At 31.0% G+C, this 17,979-nt stretch overlaps 2 protein-coding genes across 9 annotated transcripts in view; one reads left to right on the top strand and one right to left on the bottom strand.

Annotated features, from left to right (window-relative positions):
- The window catches only part of LOC109330039 (probable protein phosphatase 2C 35), a 19,784-nt gene extending 4,636 nt beyond the window's left edge, over nt 1-15,148 (bottom strand). The window contains exons 1-5 of one of the 8 annotated variants that reach the window (XM_019564018.1): nt 13,578-15,147; nt 10,902-11,033; nt 9,735-9,956; nt 9,588-9,643; nt 8,911-9,292 (exon numbers count right to left, since the gene is read on the bottom strand). In XM_019564018.1, coding sequence (XP_019419563.1) covers nt 9,641-9,643; nt 9,735-9,956; nt 10,902-11,033; nt 13,578-14,483 — 1,263 coding nt within the window. In that variant the 5' untranslated portion in view covers nt 14,484-15,147 and the 3' untranslated portion in view covers nt 8,911-9,292; nt 9,588-9,640. Of the gene's footprint in view, nt 1-8,910; nt 9,293-9,587; nt 9,644-9,719; nt 9,957-10,901; nt 11,034-13,577 lie in introns of those variants that run through there. The other 7 variants (XM_019564017.1, XM_019564020.1, XM_019564015.1 and 4 more) reach the window with 7 other exon arrangements.
- LOC109330042 lies at nt 5,450-6,827 on the top strand. Its single transcript, XM_019564024.1, has 3 exons — nt 5,450-5,655; nt 5,747-5,792; nt 6,371-6,827. The coding sequence occupies exons 1-3, from the start codon at nt 5,512-5,514 to the stop codon at nt 6,436-6,438; spliced, it is 258 nt and encodes an 85-aa protein (XP_019419569.1). The 5' UTR covers nt 5,450-5,511; the 3' UTR covers nt 6,439-6,827.

The raw sequence follows: 17,979 nt of genomic DNA, 5'->3' as shown, positions 1-17,979 counted from the left end.
TTATGTTGATCCATCTATTAGGACAATAGATACTAGCAATATAATAAGTTTATTTTATTTTATTTGCTACGATGATTATGCTTTTTTTTATGTCTCAATTATTATTCTTGTACAACAATTTTTAAATCAAAACATTAATCCTAAGTCCTAATTCGTAGAAGTTAGTACAGTAGAATCATAATGTTGTATGACTTACGAGTTATGATATAGAAATCGTGAATTCAAATCTTAAAAATAACCTCATCTTGTAAGATAAAACTATGAGTATCTATTCTCTTTTACTTTACTATGTGAGATTCTTATAATCTAAGTAAAAGGGGTTAGAGTGTTAGAATAATAGAGTAGTCTTGTATTTTCACGTGTGGTAAATGGTTAAAGATAATATTAAGATAATATTCAATCTACTTTAGAGAAATACTTTACATTTTGGTAGATTAGTTCCTTATTCATACCATCAATTTATGTCTTTTGATTAACAAAAAAATCTGTAATTCTGATTCTTTGAAACTCCTAATTCCCATTCTCACCATACCATCTCCATCATTGTCCTTAGTAGAATCGATAGTTTGGACTGAAGACTAAGTGAAACATGGTATTTTAATAACAATTTTAATGTTGCGTGCTACTTAATACTTTTCATAGTTGTTAAAAAAGTACATAGTGAATTGTTGGACAAGTGACTCTTCCTAATAAAATTTCCATTTCTTCATAATTTATTCTATATTCACCTATAGGCCTAAATCCCATATTTCTTCCTTCTTAATTCTAATAAAACAACATATTTTATTGCCTTTAACATCTTAGTCAATCAATTATTATAGCTGCTTGTGTAGTTGAATTTCTCTGACCAATAATTTATACAGAAACTATAAGAAAGAAGTCAAGAACTCTTATTTTAGCACAAGAAAACAAAGGAGAAGAAGTGAATCTATATTAATTTCACCCGAAAAAGAAGTATCAAACTCCACTATTTCCCATAATATATGTAGAGAAAGAAAGAACTCAACAAAAGGATAATGCTGAGAGTTTAGATAATATTCGGTTCTTTATGGACACCCTTTAAGATGACATCATAGTCGGTTCTTCATAGATATTATTACATCTTCAATTAAGATATGTGGACTAAGGTTTACGTGAATTGTACCATTTGCCTAGCCCTTGGTGAATTATTAGGTTGATTTGTTAACAAAATGTAACATTACTCTTATTGATAAAAAATTCAATGTATCAAATTCACCGTGACGTATGTAATTGTTTGTCAATAATTATGTATCATGTATATTACCTCCACTATCTTCAGACAAAGTAAAACAATTCAAAATATATTTTTTGGTCATATTTTATATTGGCCAAAAATAAGTAACTTTTTATATGCAATAACTATAAAAACTTTCATATTATCATCTGATTTAATTATCGATTATGACATTCTTTTACTAAGGTTATTATCACATCAATTCTTAACATGATATGTAATTGTTAAATAGTTAAAATTTTGAATAAAGTGTATGCTTTAATTAAATAATAGTAAACGACAATATTTGACCTAAATTAACAAAAGAATGGTATCTAGTTACCTAAATTATATCCTTGGTGTGAAAGAATCAAAGAATTGATGATGTAGGTAGGCACTTCCTAAAAATTAGGCTGATATTTCTGGAAAATAGTCCACAGACATTAGAGTTTGCTATTATAAGTTTTGTGGAGCAACATGGAAATGATAGCTTATTAGTGGACACTTATCACCCAATTATTACTAGGCCTAAAGTTATAGTGGTTTAACCTAACTATAAATTAGTTTGCATTTTGATCTAATTCTGATTTCATTTTCTAAAGGCAAAATGTTGGCCCACAAGTAACAATCATCTCTTAGCGCATCTTATATTTAGACATGGCAATAAAAGTACCTCTAAGTTGATACTCATGTTACAATACAGATAAGTTTGCATATCTCCTTCCAATTAAAAACTGACACTCAATAAAAAAAATTAATATTTATATATTACTTATTATAATTTGATTAACTAAGAATATAAAGGCATAATTTTTATAGGATGTAAGATTCAGGTTCCCATATGAAGCCGCCTCAATCAAAATGGGTAAAACTCATGTTGATTAATTTTGGGTGTGGGCCTGGGAATGTTTATACTTGTCCCAAACTAGCACCACTATTAAATATTAATTGATGTTTAAAAATTCCTATAATATATATGTACTATTCTCACATCTCATATTTTAATTTTATTGTACAATAATTATTTATTTAATTAGGCACTTATTTTAATATTATTAAATATAAATTAAATAACCACATTGTATGTATCTTGTTCTACAAAAATACATAAAGCATGAAATATGTCACAAAACAGCGAAAAGATACATGCAAAAATAATGAAAATGAAGATAGGGTGAATAAAAGTTTAGGCTTTTTTAGGATAAAGTGAAGGATTTAGGATTTAGGATTTAGGAAGAGATGATTAAGTGAAAGAGAATGAGTGAAAAGGATAGAAGGAGAGTGTATCTGATAACAACCTCTTAGGGTTGCCTTTGTTTTAGGATCGTTTTTAACTTGAAATTTTGAATTTTGTGAATTGGAATTTGGTTTTGATGTTAGTTAAGATTTTAGGCCAATTTTTGGTTGATTTATGTGTAGTAATTTGGGTTAGGGTTGAGTGTGTTTGAGGGTGTAGGTTTGAGACTACTATTAGTGTTTTGATTTAGGGTTTTGAGGTTGAATTGTCACGGTTTTGGGTGGAATTTGGTTAGGTGTAGGACTTGTGTTTAGGGATAAATGTATGGGGAGTTTGAGTGGGATTGCTCTCGGTTGGTGGGGATTAAGGATAGTTATGTATGATTTGGTTTGGAAATGATTAGGAAGGGGAGGCAGCACAAATATAGGATACTTGATAAGTAAATGGTAGGGGTGTTCGCGGTCCATTTGAATTGGTTTTAGGCAAAAAATGATCTGATCTAAACACGTAATTAACATGCGGTCTGGACCGGTCTGATCTGTTTATATTAAGATGTCCGATCCAATCCGATCCAAATATAACATGCGGTTTCGGTTCGGTTTGGATCGGTTTTTTTTATTTATAAAATATTGAAATTGCACTTACATTCAAAACTCATAAAAATGACTAAATATTAACCATAAAACAACAATAAAAATAGTGTTCAACAACATTAAAATGTGTGCAACTATAGTATAAGTAAACAACATCATAAAATAGTAATAAATAATAAGACAATAATAATAAAAGTAAAAAATAGTAATAACAACAACAATATATCAATAATAACAAGACAACAAAATAACAAGATATCAATAACAATAATATGAGCACTTGCAACGTAATTTTAACAGTTATGTTGTTCCACCGATGATTAATAACAATAATACTTTCACAACAATAAAATTGATAATAAAGCATCTAATTATAATAACACTTGAATCCTTTTTATTTGGTTGAATCCTCTTTATTTGGTTGTGGGATTGGTTTAAGTTCTAAAAAAAGTGTATCAAAAAACATAGCAACATATATATAAGTATGTGTTAAAGAATATAACAAATAAAATATAGATACAATTTTGGAGTTGGGACTTAAGAATAAATTTGGAGTACACTTAAAAGTATTACACACTTAAACTTTACATATTATTTCAGTCCGGTCCGGATCGGTCTAGATCCAAGAGGTGAAACCAAAATCCGGACCGGACCAGACCGGACCGGACCAATCGGTTTCAGTCTATTTTGGATCGGTTTTCAATTTTATGGTTGGACCAGTCTGGATTTGAATACCCCTAGTAAATGGTGTTTGGCACAAGAAATGATACTTGATAAGAACTTAGATGATGACCATGACCATAAGGGAATTTAGGAGAAACTTTTTTCAACTAAAACTCAAAATTTTATCCAAAATAAACTTAATTCATTAATGAAGAAAAGCATTACATAAATAGCGAATTCAGAATTAGACTAAGTCTAAACCTAACTTCCAAAATGAAATTTGAAAAATAAAATACCAACTAATGTAATTTGATTTGGACTTTGCATATTTGACTTGGCCTTTGTGTATTGGCCGAATATTAATATGTATTGCTTGAAAAGATTTACTTGAATACCTTTAAATGAGTTTTGGTCTTGACCCTTGGGAATTCGGTTGTAGGGAGGTGATTTGGTCCTTGGCTGACTTACAATTTGAAGATTTGATTTTGGTGAAGAGTTCTCTTGATCTCCATGTTTTCCTTGGACGGGATTTAAATGAGTGGTAGTTGATCTTCTACATTATCTTTTAGTCCTTCAAATTAGGTGGTCAAATCTGAGTTGTTGAAGATTTGATCTTGTTTCAATTTCCATATTATCTTCAAGCCTTCACACGCCTATTTGATCTCCTTGGATTAATGATCAACTCTTGAAACCTTAACCGAAATCAACCTTCACTTTATCTCATGAGATTTTACCATGTTTTGATTTTGAATTGAGTCCAAGCTGAAGTGGGATGGATAATCAACAATTCTTCACATTTATCTCTAAGTCTTTGCACCTTCATAATTATAGTTATGTTGTCTTCATGCTCCTCTTGTGTTAGTGTCCAATTCCTTACATCTTCCTACCTTCAATCCATCTTGTCTTGAGTCATGCCACATTTGTTCCACTTGATCATGTTACTTGAAAAACACAAGGTATAGTTGTGCCAAGTCTAAGATACACTACTTAGCCACCATTGGGTCAATGTACAAGAAAATAAATAATTTCTCAATTCCCAAATTACATCAAATTAAATAACTAAAATACTTGAATGAAACTAACAAATCCCAAGACTACTCATGAGAATTAAATTCTCATTTATTACAATTTATGCAAATAAAATTAAACTGAGTTAAAATAACTTTTAATGACATAAATATCATTCTTCTATGTGATTTTCAGTGTCAATCGTATCCTTGTGATCTTAAGGGGTACTAATTTGACTTTAATCCTAGTTATAGGATATTCGTACATCTCTTGCCCTTTGATTCAAAAGTTGTACTGGGAAAGTTTACATCAATATCAATTAAGTGGTTGAGGCTAATTTAAAAATATTGATTTTAGTACAATAAAATGAGTGGAGTGTGAAACTTAAAAAATGAGTGTAAACATTGTATCCCTTTTTAAAATAGCTTATATAGAGTTTCACTAATAGGCTAGATGAATACAATAGGTAACAAACTAAACCAAGGCACCAGTTTTTAATTACTTGCTTTTAAAAACTAATGAACATTTGATTAATTGTTAAAAAATATTATTTCGATATTAAAAAATAGAAACTTTACACTCTACATCATAATTTTAATATGTTGAAGACATTAATTTATTACTTTAATACAATTTATAATTTCTTAACTAGTGCTGGATGAAAAAAAATCTTATATTGTCGTTTAGCTATTGTTCAAGTGAAACGACATTGGTAAACTCGTCATTTACTTTAGCACTATTTAAGCATTTTCTTTTCGATTCCAGCTTCAAACACAATGGTTCAACCGCCGCAAAAACAGAACGGAGAAAAGCCGTTGGCGGTGGCGACGCCACAACGTTTACATCAGAGCGGCGCAGACGAGGATGACGAGAACGTGAAGCAACTCGATGAATGTTCTGCTCTCTATCGTTTGATGCAGGCGAGTGAATTTTCCCTCTCTCCAAAACCCTAAACTCTTCGATTTGAAGGTGGATTTTTTAGACTATTATTATTTTTCAATTAATTTTCAGGATTGCGTTGTTCGATCAAACAGGAATTGGAAAGAATGCCAAAAGGGTATGTTTTATTCATTCTCTCTTTTTGTGTGATCTTATTTCTTAAAATCTTTTGTTGAATTTATAAGAAAGCATTTTTGGGACTTACAGAATTTTTGACTCGGAACCAGACAAGCTTAGTGTTAATGAACTAAGCTATTTCGAACTTGGGTTGTTAAATACTGTCACACTCATTTCTTCCAGAAAATCAATGTCCAAGGCCCTACCTAGTGGGCACGAATATGCAGTATTATCCTCGTAAGCGAGTATATTGTTTTCATAGTTTGAACTCATGATGCTTCAGGTGACAAGGCACGCAATTGACGAGTTTTGAAACTTAGACTAGAATGTTTTAATGATTCATGCTCAAGTTTGGTAAATTTGACATTGTTAGACTTGCAAATGCTTCAAGCATAGATTTGATGAAGATAAAAATAATCAATCAGGAAATGATAGATTGTCTAGTGTTCATTCTTTCAATTGTTCTGTATCTTTCAATTGGCTTATCTTGTGTTAGAAATAACTTAAAATAAAGTTTATACACCTATGCTTATATTCGAATTGATCATTGTAGTTATATAAATTGTTGATTTTTTGCAGAAATACAAGCTCTGAAGGAATGTTCTGAAAAGAGAAATAAAAATAAAGGCACCAGAGATTTTTTGTAGGGATGCATATCTTGGTTGAGTATGAGATCATCTACTGTGCTTCCTAGTTATTCTTCATGATATCACAATCACAATGATTTGAATACACTAACACCTACAGAAGTTGATATTTTTACAGCATTTCTCAGTTGAAGTGATGAGATTGAACTTGTGAAATTGGACGTATATATAGAGTTCCATTAATTAATAATGCTTCAAAATTAGAAATATCAAAGATGAGTTTTGATGTTAGAGGAACTATCTCCCTTGACTTGCTTTTGCTTCTTTAAATAATTTGAAGTTCCTGTTGTTTGATGATATGGTTTTACATGAGATCGAATCTTCTTTCGTATTTTTCTTATATGGAACAATATGTTTGTTAAATGCTTCTTAAATCCTTTAGTTGTTCTTATCCTTGTTTGGTCTATTATTAGTAGAAAAATTGCAAATGATCACAATGGATGAAGTTATACAGGTGAAATTAGCCTTCTGTGTGCTAAAGAATGGGTATTTTATTTAAAAATAGCAGCATAAGTAACATGGTGACTTGATAACATAGCCTTATTATAGCCATGTTTTGAAGGGTTTGGGATTTGGGATCAGAACACAAACTTAGATGCTGATGCAACAATAAATATACACATAATGAGCATTCAGATTGTGCAATTGTGTAGTGATTTACTGCTTTTGTTCAATATAATGTTTACAAGCAGCCCCATATCTAGTCATGTATGACATACTAAATCTTTATCTATCAAACAGAGAGCCATGTAAAAGACTAAACAAAATGAAAGGATTTTATTACTGTCACAAGTGCACACTCTGCTCAGTCATTCAAGTTTCAACTCATGCAGAAGCAGCTTAGGTATCAAACAAAGACAATTTGATAGAAACACTGTTAACACCTTTTGAAATCATATCTTCCTCCACCATGAACACCTTTTGACTTTATTTTGCAAGTCTTTGGACATTATAAAGCTAGATAGTAGAACATGCAACATAAACTACTAACTTATTGACATTTATTAAACTCTGAAATAAACAGCGGATTAATTAGAGTGTTGGATGAGTGAATATATTAGACAAGATTATAAATGAAAATATCAAGGAAAAAATTGGAGTCACTCTTATTAAAAAATTTGGTAGAATCAAGCATGAAAATTAAAATGAATGATTAATAATCACAGAGAAAACCCTAACCTTGGTACAGAAGTAGAAATGAAAAGTGAAAAAAAGGAAATTAAGAAGATGAGGTGTATTGTGGCAAGGGATGAACTTGGGTACAAGGTCACTAATGGGGAGGACAACAATGAAGGATTGGACGTAAACAAAGCTAGAATACTCAGAATGGTGGTTGTGAACGAAGTGAGAAAGATGGTGAAGGGAAATAAATAAAAATGAATGAACATTTTCATGCAACTTATTGAAGAAACAATTTGGTTTTTTAAGCAAAAAAAAAAACTCTATTCATGTAAGTTTAGTTTATCACAACCAAGTTAATAAGACCATTACAACTCAATCACATATGTCGATCTATCCGCTACGCAAGTTAAACTGAATCTGCTTACACCTGTTCGATTTCAAGTTCAAATCATTTTCAAAGAGACTTAGTACACTAAAGATATTAGTGCAAAAAAATAAGAATAAGTGCACAAGCCTCCTACTTGATGGAATCTAAAACCTCAAAATATTTATGTAAAAACAGAATGGAAATTATTCATTGTTAACATATAACACATTGACCGTGAGGGTATGCAAATCAATTTTAAAAAAACAATATTTATATCACTTATAATTCAATAAGCCCCAACTTTATTTATTTTGTAAACAAATGACATGCTTCATGAAAAAGAAATAATTATTATTGTCTTAAATTATTTTATAATACTATAGATATACAATTTAAGGAACTTCGTGATCATTTTTCTAAGCAAATACTCAACTGCTTCTTTGTATATTTTATTCGAGTCTAACTGATTTCTTTTCCATTTTTGATATGACAAAACTGATTAAATTTGCAAAATTTTATCAACATGATTTTTGTTCAATTGATTTGATGATGTTTGATAATCAATTTGAGACTTACGTCATTGATAATGCATAACAATGTTGAATTTAATTCTTTAAAATGAATCAATAATATTTCAAATAAGTTTGTTGAAAGTGGATTATTTACTTTCTTTTGAAGCTAACAATACAATTGTAGAAAGAGTTTCTAATCAAATGAGAAATGCATTGATGAATGATTATCTAGTGACTTATATTTAGCGAGAAATGTTCAACAACAATTTCAACGAATTGATCATTCAGCGATTTCAAAATGTAAAATCACATAAAGTTTAATTATGAAATATGCAATTTACATGATTAAATATTTAAAATTTTGTAATTTTGACATTAATGTTTTTATCATGGTGTTATTATTTTAATTTTTGACATATCTGTCTATCAACCTATGAATATTTTTTCTTAACTGCTAAATGAAAATATGCTTGCCAATTATTTGGAGAAGTTATTATTTCCATCTAACAAAATCTATACATGAAACACTAATTCATACCAATTATGTTGTTAAAATGAGTAAATAGTTATACCCCAACTCTACAGTCCATACCAATAATCATTCATCTGGATACTAATTTGCAGTAACATGAAACTAACCTTGAAGTGCAATAAAAAAGGACTATACCACAATTAATGCAAATTAAAGTCAGTTAGCACCACCCAATCTTCTTATACCACTCTCCTTTTCTCATATTCTTTGCAAATTCCCTTCCAATGTTTAAATCAGGAGTGGAGACTCAGTGACATCAGGGAAATCAAGTTTCAGTGTTCTCATCCTGCAGTGGTTCTGTATGGTTAAATGACATGTAACTTCAATTAGCAAAAGATTGACAACAGAAGAAAATGATCATCCATCGGCTATGTTTTCTACGTCTGAGTGCGCACGCGCATGCGCACATGAGCTGCTAACAAGCTTTTAATGATGAGTCAATTACATACATATAAGCAATTTTTATGAGCTTAAATGTTAAGTCTATAAGGATTGAGCTTGAATCATTTATATTGTTGAGTCTAGGTTTAACCTTAGTCTTGTTTGTTTAAGTTGATTAATGAACAGCTCAACTCATTTACACCCGAATGCAAAAGGATAAAACAAAGAGATGTACCACTTAGAAGACATTAGGAGACTTGGTGAAGCTTCCATAAAGCCTCTCTTAAATCACTGCAAATTTAAAAGGAGAACAAGAGGAAAAAATATATCATACAAATCAGGATCAAATGATTAATATGAATTAATGCTAGTGAGACAGTACCAATTCAATTGGTCTTTGACCAGCTGGTGAGGGGGCCACTATAGCCGGGCTTCTCGTTGAGACTGCATGCTGATAGGACTTGAAATCACAGGAACGGCTCCTCACAAAACGGCATACATCTGACCCAGTGGAAACAGATATCTCAGAAGTTCCCTTCTCCCTCTTGCTCCTTGTCACAGTACTGACATTTATCTCACTTGATCCGACTCGAAAGGTACCTGACTAAAAAAACAGATTCGGTAAGCAAACCAATCAAATATGGGATTGAATCAAATGATTAGGTCACCAGTAGAATTTTTGGTTCTGCATACTACAATCATAAGGGAAAATGTATTTGAGACACAAAGGTAAACTACTGTTGTGTTTTTGCCTTGCACGGTTGCACTTATAGTTTCTTGTGGCTGGTAAGTATATAAAACAACATAGCAGTCATAAGCAACCAAATCTGACTAAACCTTATCAACCATCAGACATTTAATAAAACTTCTACCCGACATTCAGATACAGGGGCCGATCCAAACTTTGGTGCAACTGTACAAGGGGGACAAGACCAAAGACCAAGCTCTCTTCAAGAAATTTTAACTATTGTATGCATATCGTATGACACAGATTTCATATATAACTAACATAATATGATATTACTACTTTCAGAGTAAATAGATAAGTAGCAGGGGTTATAAATGTTTTCTTGTGTTTATTCACCAGAAAAATGATAGATTTGAAAATGTTAGTAGCCACAAAAAATGGCAACAAGAGTAAACTTTTAAACCTTTCAATGAATATGAAAGGTAGAAAGGAGAGGGGGGCATGAATTATTTATGATAAGAACATTAAGAATAGTAAATAAATTTGCGGGTAAATATGGATCCACCGACTCACCCCCTGGCTCCACCTCTGTCCAGATATATTGAAGCATTAAAAACCTTCAATAATTATCATATGAATAGGATTAACCTAACTACCTATGATAACTCTTCAAGAGGATGTTCACAGCATAGGTCATTTCTCAATCTTCTCAAATGTTTTTTTCTGGGGGAGGGGGTTAAGAAGATTAAGGCATATTACAAATTTAAAATATTTACACAATACAAATCTAAAATCTATACACAAGCCTAAATGAAGAAAACGTAAAGAACAAATGAGACCAAAGGAATATTCAAGTCATACATGAGACAAGCCTTTGATCTGAACAATGGTAATCGTTATATCATCTGTCCGGTTCTCATGTTCCAACCATAGTTTATAAGCCTCTCCAGCAATGGCAGCACAAGCATCGCGGGGATCTGAAAAGCTTACTGCCTACACCATAAGAAATCATAGAGTTTATTAAGATTAGGAATTGAATCATAACATAGTATTTTGCCGAAAATTGTAAGCCCTGATCACAATTAGCCAGGTTCTACCCATCAGTTTTATCACGGCCCTAGTGCTAAAGAATTAGAACTTTTAACCAGCGAAAGGTAATTTTTCCACCAACAGTTGTGAATGTATGTCAAGTAGGGAGGTAAACATTGAAATCTTGTCCACATTGATTCAATAGATCAGATATGATATGAAGCAAGAAGTGGAAAATCAAATTTCTCATACGTTAACAAACTTAAAATTACAAAAGATTTTGCAAACATTTAGGATTTAAAAGAACAATTCGTAATTTGTCTGGTGAATTATTTAGAGATCATGCTTCCAGAATTATCACAGTTAATGCATATGTAAGCAAATAGCCAAATAGGCCTTAGAAAAGAAACTCCTCTTAAAAAGTAATATAAGAATATGATTACATGATTATTTAACATTAACTGATATTTTTCTTGTAAAAATAAGTAGATATTAAAACGAATCAACGCAACCTGTTGTAAAATGTAAAACCAACCATTGAAAGTTTGAAACAAGACTCGGACTATATTGATTAATACATGTAGTGAACATGACAAAGCACAATTGATAGATAATATACCAAAATGTGATTTGATTTATGCAACCAGATGTGGCAAAGACATAAGAACGTATTTTAAGCAACAACTATCATACATAGAATAGCAGAAATAGTTAAAAGCATATACCATAAGATAAAATCTTTAACTGTTAAGGTGTATAGTGAAAAATAAAAACCAAATTATAGACATTCTAATTATGTGGGCATCCTAATAAACAGATGTGAAGGTTAGAGGCCAAATTAATACACCAGCCATATACCATCAGCATTTATGGCTAAAATTTTTACATATGTTCTGGGGATAAAGCTTGAGAGTGGATTATGGTGTGCTAATGAGACATAAAATAGTCCCCAGCAGACGGTAGAGAGAGCAAGTGAGGCACCCATTGAGAGCTTACGGTATGGTGGTGCAAAGCGCTTAGGCATGAGTCCAGTGGGCTTCTTATGTGAGCTGTAAGTAGCAACTTAAATGAAAGCTTGGGATACCACAGGGCGCTGGCTGGGTTTGCTGGAAGTAATGGCTGTGGCCATAAGGGTAATGAAGATCTTATAGCATGTCTGTTGGGGTTTCAGGGGATGACGGCATGCTTTTTTTTAGGCCGGTGGAGATATGGTGGAGTTTCATGGTGGAAGTGAAGGAAGAAGTATGGTCCCATAGTGTGGGGGTCGGAATCAGAAGAATATTTAAACGAGTGGAATTTTGTATGTTAGAGAGGGGCTGCTGTCAAGCATTAAATGCAGGGCAGTAAAAGACGCACCGCGACTTTGTGGTCTTACAGCATGTGAGCAAAGAAACAGAGGTATGGAGCAGTGTGTTGGACTGTGGACAAATTAGAATTTGACCATTGGTGGTAGGAGAAACTGACGGTGATGGGTTGACTGGAGTAAAGGATGGTATGATGCATGCATTCACAATAGAATTATATTTGCAGCAATATGTAGAACATAACCATTATTAACATAGGCACCTCTTTCTGTAGATAAGCTTTTACAGATATCCACATTTCTTTACAGCAATTAATACAACTATTAACTACAGGCCAAACAACATAATTTCCATCCAAATTTTCAGGGAAACAAAAGGGAATAGTTAATATAACTATTAACTACAGGCCAAACAACATTAACCAATAAAGTACAAAACCATTAAAAGAAGTAAACGATAGTAAGTCCCACATCACCTCGGGAATAATTTAAATACATGTTGGGCTACTTCTCTCATTGTCAATTGGTTTTGAAATGGAACCTCAACATGGTATCAGAGCGAGAGCCCAACTTTTCTCTAGTTACCATAGGACAAAAGATTTCCTTTCATTATGGGCCAAAAGATGTCATTTGCTATGGGTCAAAAGATGTTCTTTCGTCATGGATCAAAAGACCCATTTGTCGTAGTTTAAAAGGTAACAGATTGCCTGGTCTAGGAATGTTGGGAAGCAAATCTCACATCATCTACCTCGCTATCTCAGGAATGTTTTAAATTTAAATTGTCAATTGGTTTTGAGATGGAACCCTAACAACTTGAATATGAACAAATTGTTTATGCACACTTAACTTTATATACAAATTGTTTATATACATGAATACCTTAACTTTTACGGAAATAAAATCATAGAGATAATACATGATAGGATTTCATAATCATATATGTAAATTTAATCAAATACAAAATCTTCTAATTATCTCAACAGGTGTATGTGGTTAAGACGTTATGTGTATAATTTTGCAAGTTTAGACACTAATGGTTTGTTTGCGAATTGACTTTTAGAGGGAATTGGAGGACTTGAGAGTCATCTCACAAGTGTATTTTATAGCTCCGAAGTCTTTCCCTTCCCTCCTCCAATAACCAACTCACAAATAGACCCTAAAGGGAAATAGAAATAAATAAGGAAGAAAAAGGTTGCACATCATACCATATCAACAACAGTTTGACTTGATAGGAACTCAAATATGCCATCACTTGCAACAACAAAGAAAAGATGATTCGGTGTAAGCTGAACTGTTGAGACCTCTGGAACAGCAATGACACCAATAGTCTCAGCCAAATTATCCCCTACACTCCTTGTAAAAGCAGTTCCAGGATACATCGTATTTGGAACCCACAACCTCGGAGGATCACCACCTTCGCTCTCTTCATCTCCCCAAGTCTGAATTTTGGGATCCTTAAGACCTTCCACCTGATCAACACTCAACACACTTGCCCCACAAAGTTTCACCCGATCACATTCATCTCTCCGAAATGGTGTTTGATCAGATGACAAGTCCTCAGCAACAATGCGGTTCCCATTCTTAACAGCTAGCACCGCTCTCGAATCGCCAACATTAGCAACATACAGGGTGTCTCCAACAACAAGCACCGTAATAGCAGTAGTGCCACTCATAGAATCATCAATCTCACTATTATGCAATTCATAATTTGTTGTCAAGAACGCCGAAGTATAGGCTTTAACAGGGTCCTCCAACAATGCAGGGTCATGTGACAATGTTTCTACCAACCTATCCTTAACAAAATTTGAACATTCGCTACCAAATTGACCATGCCCGTCATACACACCAAAGAAATGAACATTTGGATTACCTTGAATTTGTGTCCTAATGCAGAAACTATCTTGGTTTTCCTTATCAGGTGAGTCAGGGTAGTATCCCCTCTGAGTGAGAACTGAGTATTCCAATCTGAAGTTGTGGGAAGGAACAGGAACGAGCTCAACTTCTCTCAGAGTGAGTATGTGCTTCCTTTGGGAACGGTGAGTGCCATGTTCAGAATCACCCTCTGATTGTGTAGGGTAGTTGCCACAACACTTGCCATGAACACAACCCATGTTTGAAAGAGGCTATAAGATATGCAACCAGTAACAACACCTCAAATAAAAGCACAAAACTAAAGCTCAAAAAGTAAAATTCTGAGTGAAAAGTACAAAGTAGAAGCTTCTGAAATTCTGCACTGGCTCCAGGATTGATCCTTTCAACCCTTTTGGAAAAACATGAACAAAACCACAGAAACAAAATTAACAAGGATTGATGAGGAAAGACAGGATTTTGATATGAGATTTATGATCAGTGGTTAAGAAGAAACAAAAGAGTATGTTTAGAATCATGAAATGGACACAAAAAGAGAATGATTTAAAGAAGGGCCATAGTAACTCATACCCTATAGATAAAGCAACCCCACAATGAAGCAAAAGGTGGAGACATTTTTGGTTGTGGCCTTTGATCAAACATAAAGAAGGGGTTTTAAGATTCAGGAACGTGTGGAGTGAGGAAGTGGAAAAGGAAAGGAAAAATTGTACTTTTGGTTGAGTTCAGAGATCAGGAAAACAATGGTAGGAAGAAAGAGTCCAAAAGGTTCAGTCACAAGAATGGAATGAATTTTTGTTATTCAAAGAGAATATGACAGTGACATACACAACAAGAACACAGAGCAGAGACACAAAGACAATAGTCACAGGAACAGGATTTGAGATTCTATGAGTGCATGGGTGGGTTTCAACATGGAGGAAGCTCTTATTCCAAGCAAACATGTCCAAATAAAAATAAATTGAGACTTCAATATTTATGTTTATGTACACTTTTTTTCTTATTAATTCAAAGTATAATAATTTTATACACTATTATTATATCATTTAACATTTATATATTAACTCTTATTCGATATATAGATATTACATGTAATATATATGAATTATTACATTTAATATGATACCATTATGTAACATACATTTTTTTAAATTGCATTTATAGTGTGGTTATTAACAAATTTTTTAAGTTGAATATATATAAGAATAAAATATCTGTGAGGATATAATTTAAATCCTTAAAAATTAAATCGACTAAATGTTGATATATCATTTATTTTCTTAATAATAATTTGTGCAATATTTAAGTGAAAAATTAAAAATATTAAAATAAAAAATAGAAGGAGATATTAAATTCAAAAAGTATTCTATTAAATACATGATACCATTATGTAACGTTTAAGATAGTTTTAGTATAGAAATTTAATAATTTATCATTTATTCTATCAAATACCCATTAGGTAAAGTTTAAGATAATATTTTTTATTACCTTATTCCTATATGCACATTACATACTCTAGTTACGAGCCGGTAGATCTTTTATATTTAAACTAGTAAGTTATTCATGAATTTGTACGAGTTAATATTTATTTGTCACATGATTAAGAATATATATGTTATTAGTATATTTGTGTGATTAATAATACATATGTTATCCATATATTCGTTTGGTTAATCATTTTAGATATTTTATTTCCATTAGTACACTAATTTTTACCCTCGGTTTTGTATTTTTTATAAATTTCATTATTTGTAATTGTATTTAATTTTTTATTATGATTTAAAAATTTATTTGATGTTGATCGTTAATTTATAATTCAAGTGGACCTATTGACAGATTTTGTGTAACTTTTTTTATAATTATTTACCTGATATGTATTGCAAAAATAAAGATTGAACACAAGCTTTGATTTGTAAAAAATCAAATAGTCAATATTTTAGTCTTGTATCTTTTCAACTTTTAAAACTATAATTAATTGAAAGATTGAAAAAGTATAATCAATCTATTATAAATGAAATATGAGATCTACTTTGATTTAAATTGAGTGTTAAAATGGAAATGGGTTTAAAGAATATCACATTGTCTTATATTAAGGAATTGGTGATGGAAATACATCAATGCCTTCCAAATTAAATTTGTTAGTTTCTATTATTTAAAAAAAAAATTATTTTGAGAATAGATGTGATAGGTGAACATAGCTTTGCAACATTTTTAAATTTGGTATATATAACAGATAGAATAATAGCATATAAATTCTAGTAAAAAATATTCTATCAAATATTGGATACCCATTAGGCAACATTTAAGATTATTTAATAATAAAATATACAAGTTAATTTTGTCTAATAAATACTAAGCATGTTATCATATGCTTTTATATATAGTATTTTTACAGGGTATTCTAGTATAAAAAATCAGGAATATCATGTGTTGACCAGAAAGAAGTGGAGTATTATAAATGTATTAGAGAAAGAGTCAAATGAACTATTTTCATACCTTAAAAAATCAGAAGTATGATGTATTTAATTTAAATAAGTATTAAATCCGTGTTAAACCTTCATAAATAAAAAAGTTGAGTGTTGAACGAAGTAAGATAACGGACTCAAATGAACTTTATTTCCTACAATTTTCTTTTGTAAATTTAGGAAATGATGACTTTCAATTTTTCTAGAATATGATACTTTCCAAATTTTCAGATGAGAAATGATGCTATATTATTTATTTGAAGCGTTATGAAATTTAAAATTTCAATACCCTTGCTTTAAGTTTCAAAAAGTGGTTCGGTTTTCATTTTGAATTAGATATGAACATTTGAATCTGCTTTAACTCTAATTTTCATATTGAAATTTTTAATGTTATTACCAAGGTATCCTTTTATTCATGCCATAAGAAACTAATATTTTTTATATAATGTGATTGTTATTTTCAACAAATATTGCAAATAGGTATTTAATACTTGATTTCTTATTTATCTTAAAATTTTAGTGGGATCTTACATCATTAGATCAACGTTCTTATTTTATTTTCATATGGAGAATTGAGATTAAGGAAAGGTAAAATAAAAACATCATAATCACTCAATATTTTTTCATTTAGTTAATTAAGTTTTAAATACTCTTTTAGGTAAAAAGGTTCTTACAACGGGGAAAATTGATTTATTGACATTCAACATTAATATTTGTGAAATCAATTTTATGTATTGATAGGGTAAAAAAAATTTATATTCTCAACACATCATTTACTATTAATTTGTTTTACTTTTGTTCGAGAGTCAATAATGATTAATAAATCAATAATAAATAATTTATTGATAGTGTAAAAACATTTATACTCTCAGTGTTATACATATTAAATCCATCTAAATTGTGTTCATAAATACACTATAATTTTTTAAATCTTTTAATATACATTTAATTTTATTACTTAAAGAATGATTCAGGTGAAAACAATAAATTTGAGTATTACCTTCATGTATAGATCACTTAAAAATTAGTTATTATTTACATGATTACTTAAAAAAGTCATGTGCATGTATATTTTAAATTTGGTAGTTTAAATAAAATTAATGATCCGTATTAATTGAAAATTAATCTTAAGTTACTCACTTATTACTTAATTTAAAATTATTTATTGCTGATTTTTTTACTCCATATTTATCCATTTCCTTTTAATGTGATGATTAAATTGTATTATTTATTTCTGTTAGATGCCTCTCATTACTATGCCTTAAAAGAATTTTAT

The sequence above is a fragment of the Lupinus angustifolius genome, chromosome LG16 (genome assembly GCF_001865875.1).
Source record: "Lupinus angustifolius cultivar Tanjil chromosome LG16, LupAngTanjil_v1.0, whole genome shotgun sequence".
Lineage (NCBI taxonomy): Eukaryota > Viridiplantae > Streptophyta > Magnoliopsida > Fabales > Fabaceae > Lupinus > Lupinus angustifolius.
The sequence above is the reverse complement of the archived record's forward strand: the minus strand, read 5'-3'. Positions and strand labels throughout refer to the sequence as shown.

Coding starts and splice junctions, on each gene's coding strand:
- LOC109330042 (XM_019564024.1), top strand. CDS start 5,512: ATGGTTCAACCGCCGCAAAAACAGAACGGAGAAAAGCCGTTGGCGGTG. Junction 5,656..5,746: donor CTCTCTATCGTTTGATGCAG/GCGAGTGAATTT, acceptor ATTAATTTTCAG/GATTGCGTTGTTCGATCAAA. Junction 5,793..6,370: donor TTGGAAAGAATGCCAAAAGG/GTATGTTTTATT, acceptor GATTTTTTGCAG/AAATACAAGCTCTGAAGGAA.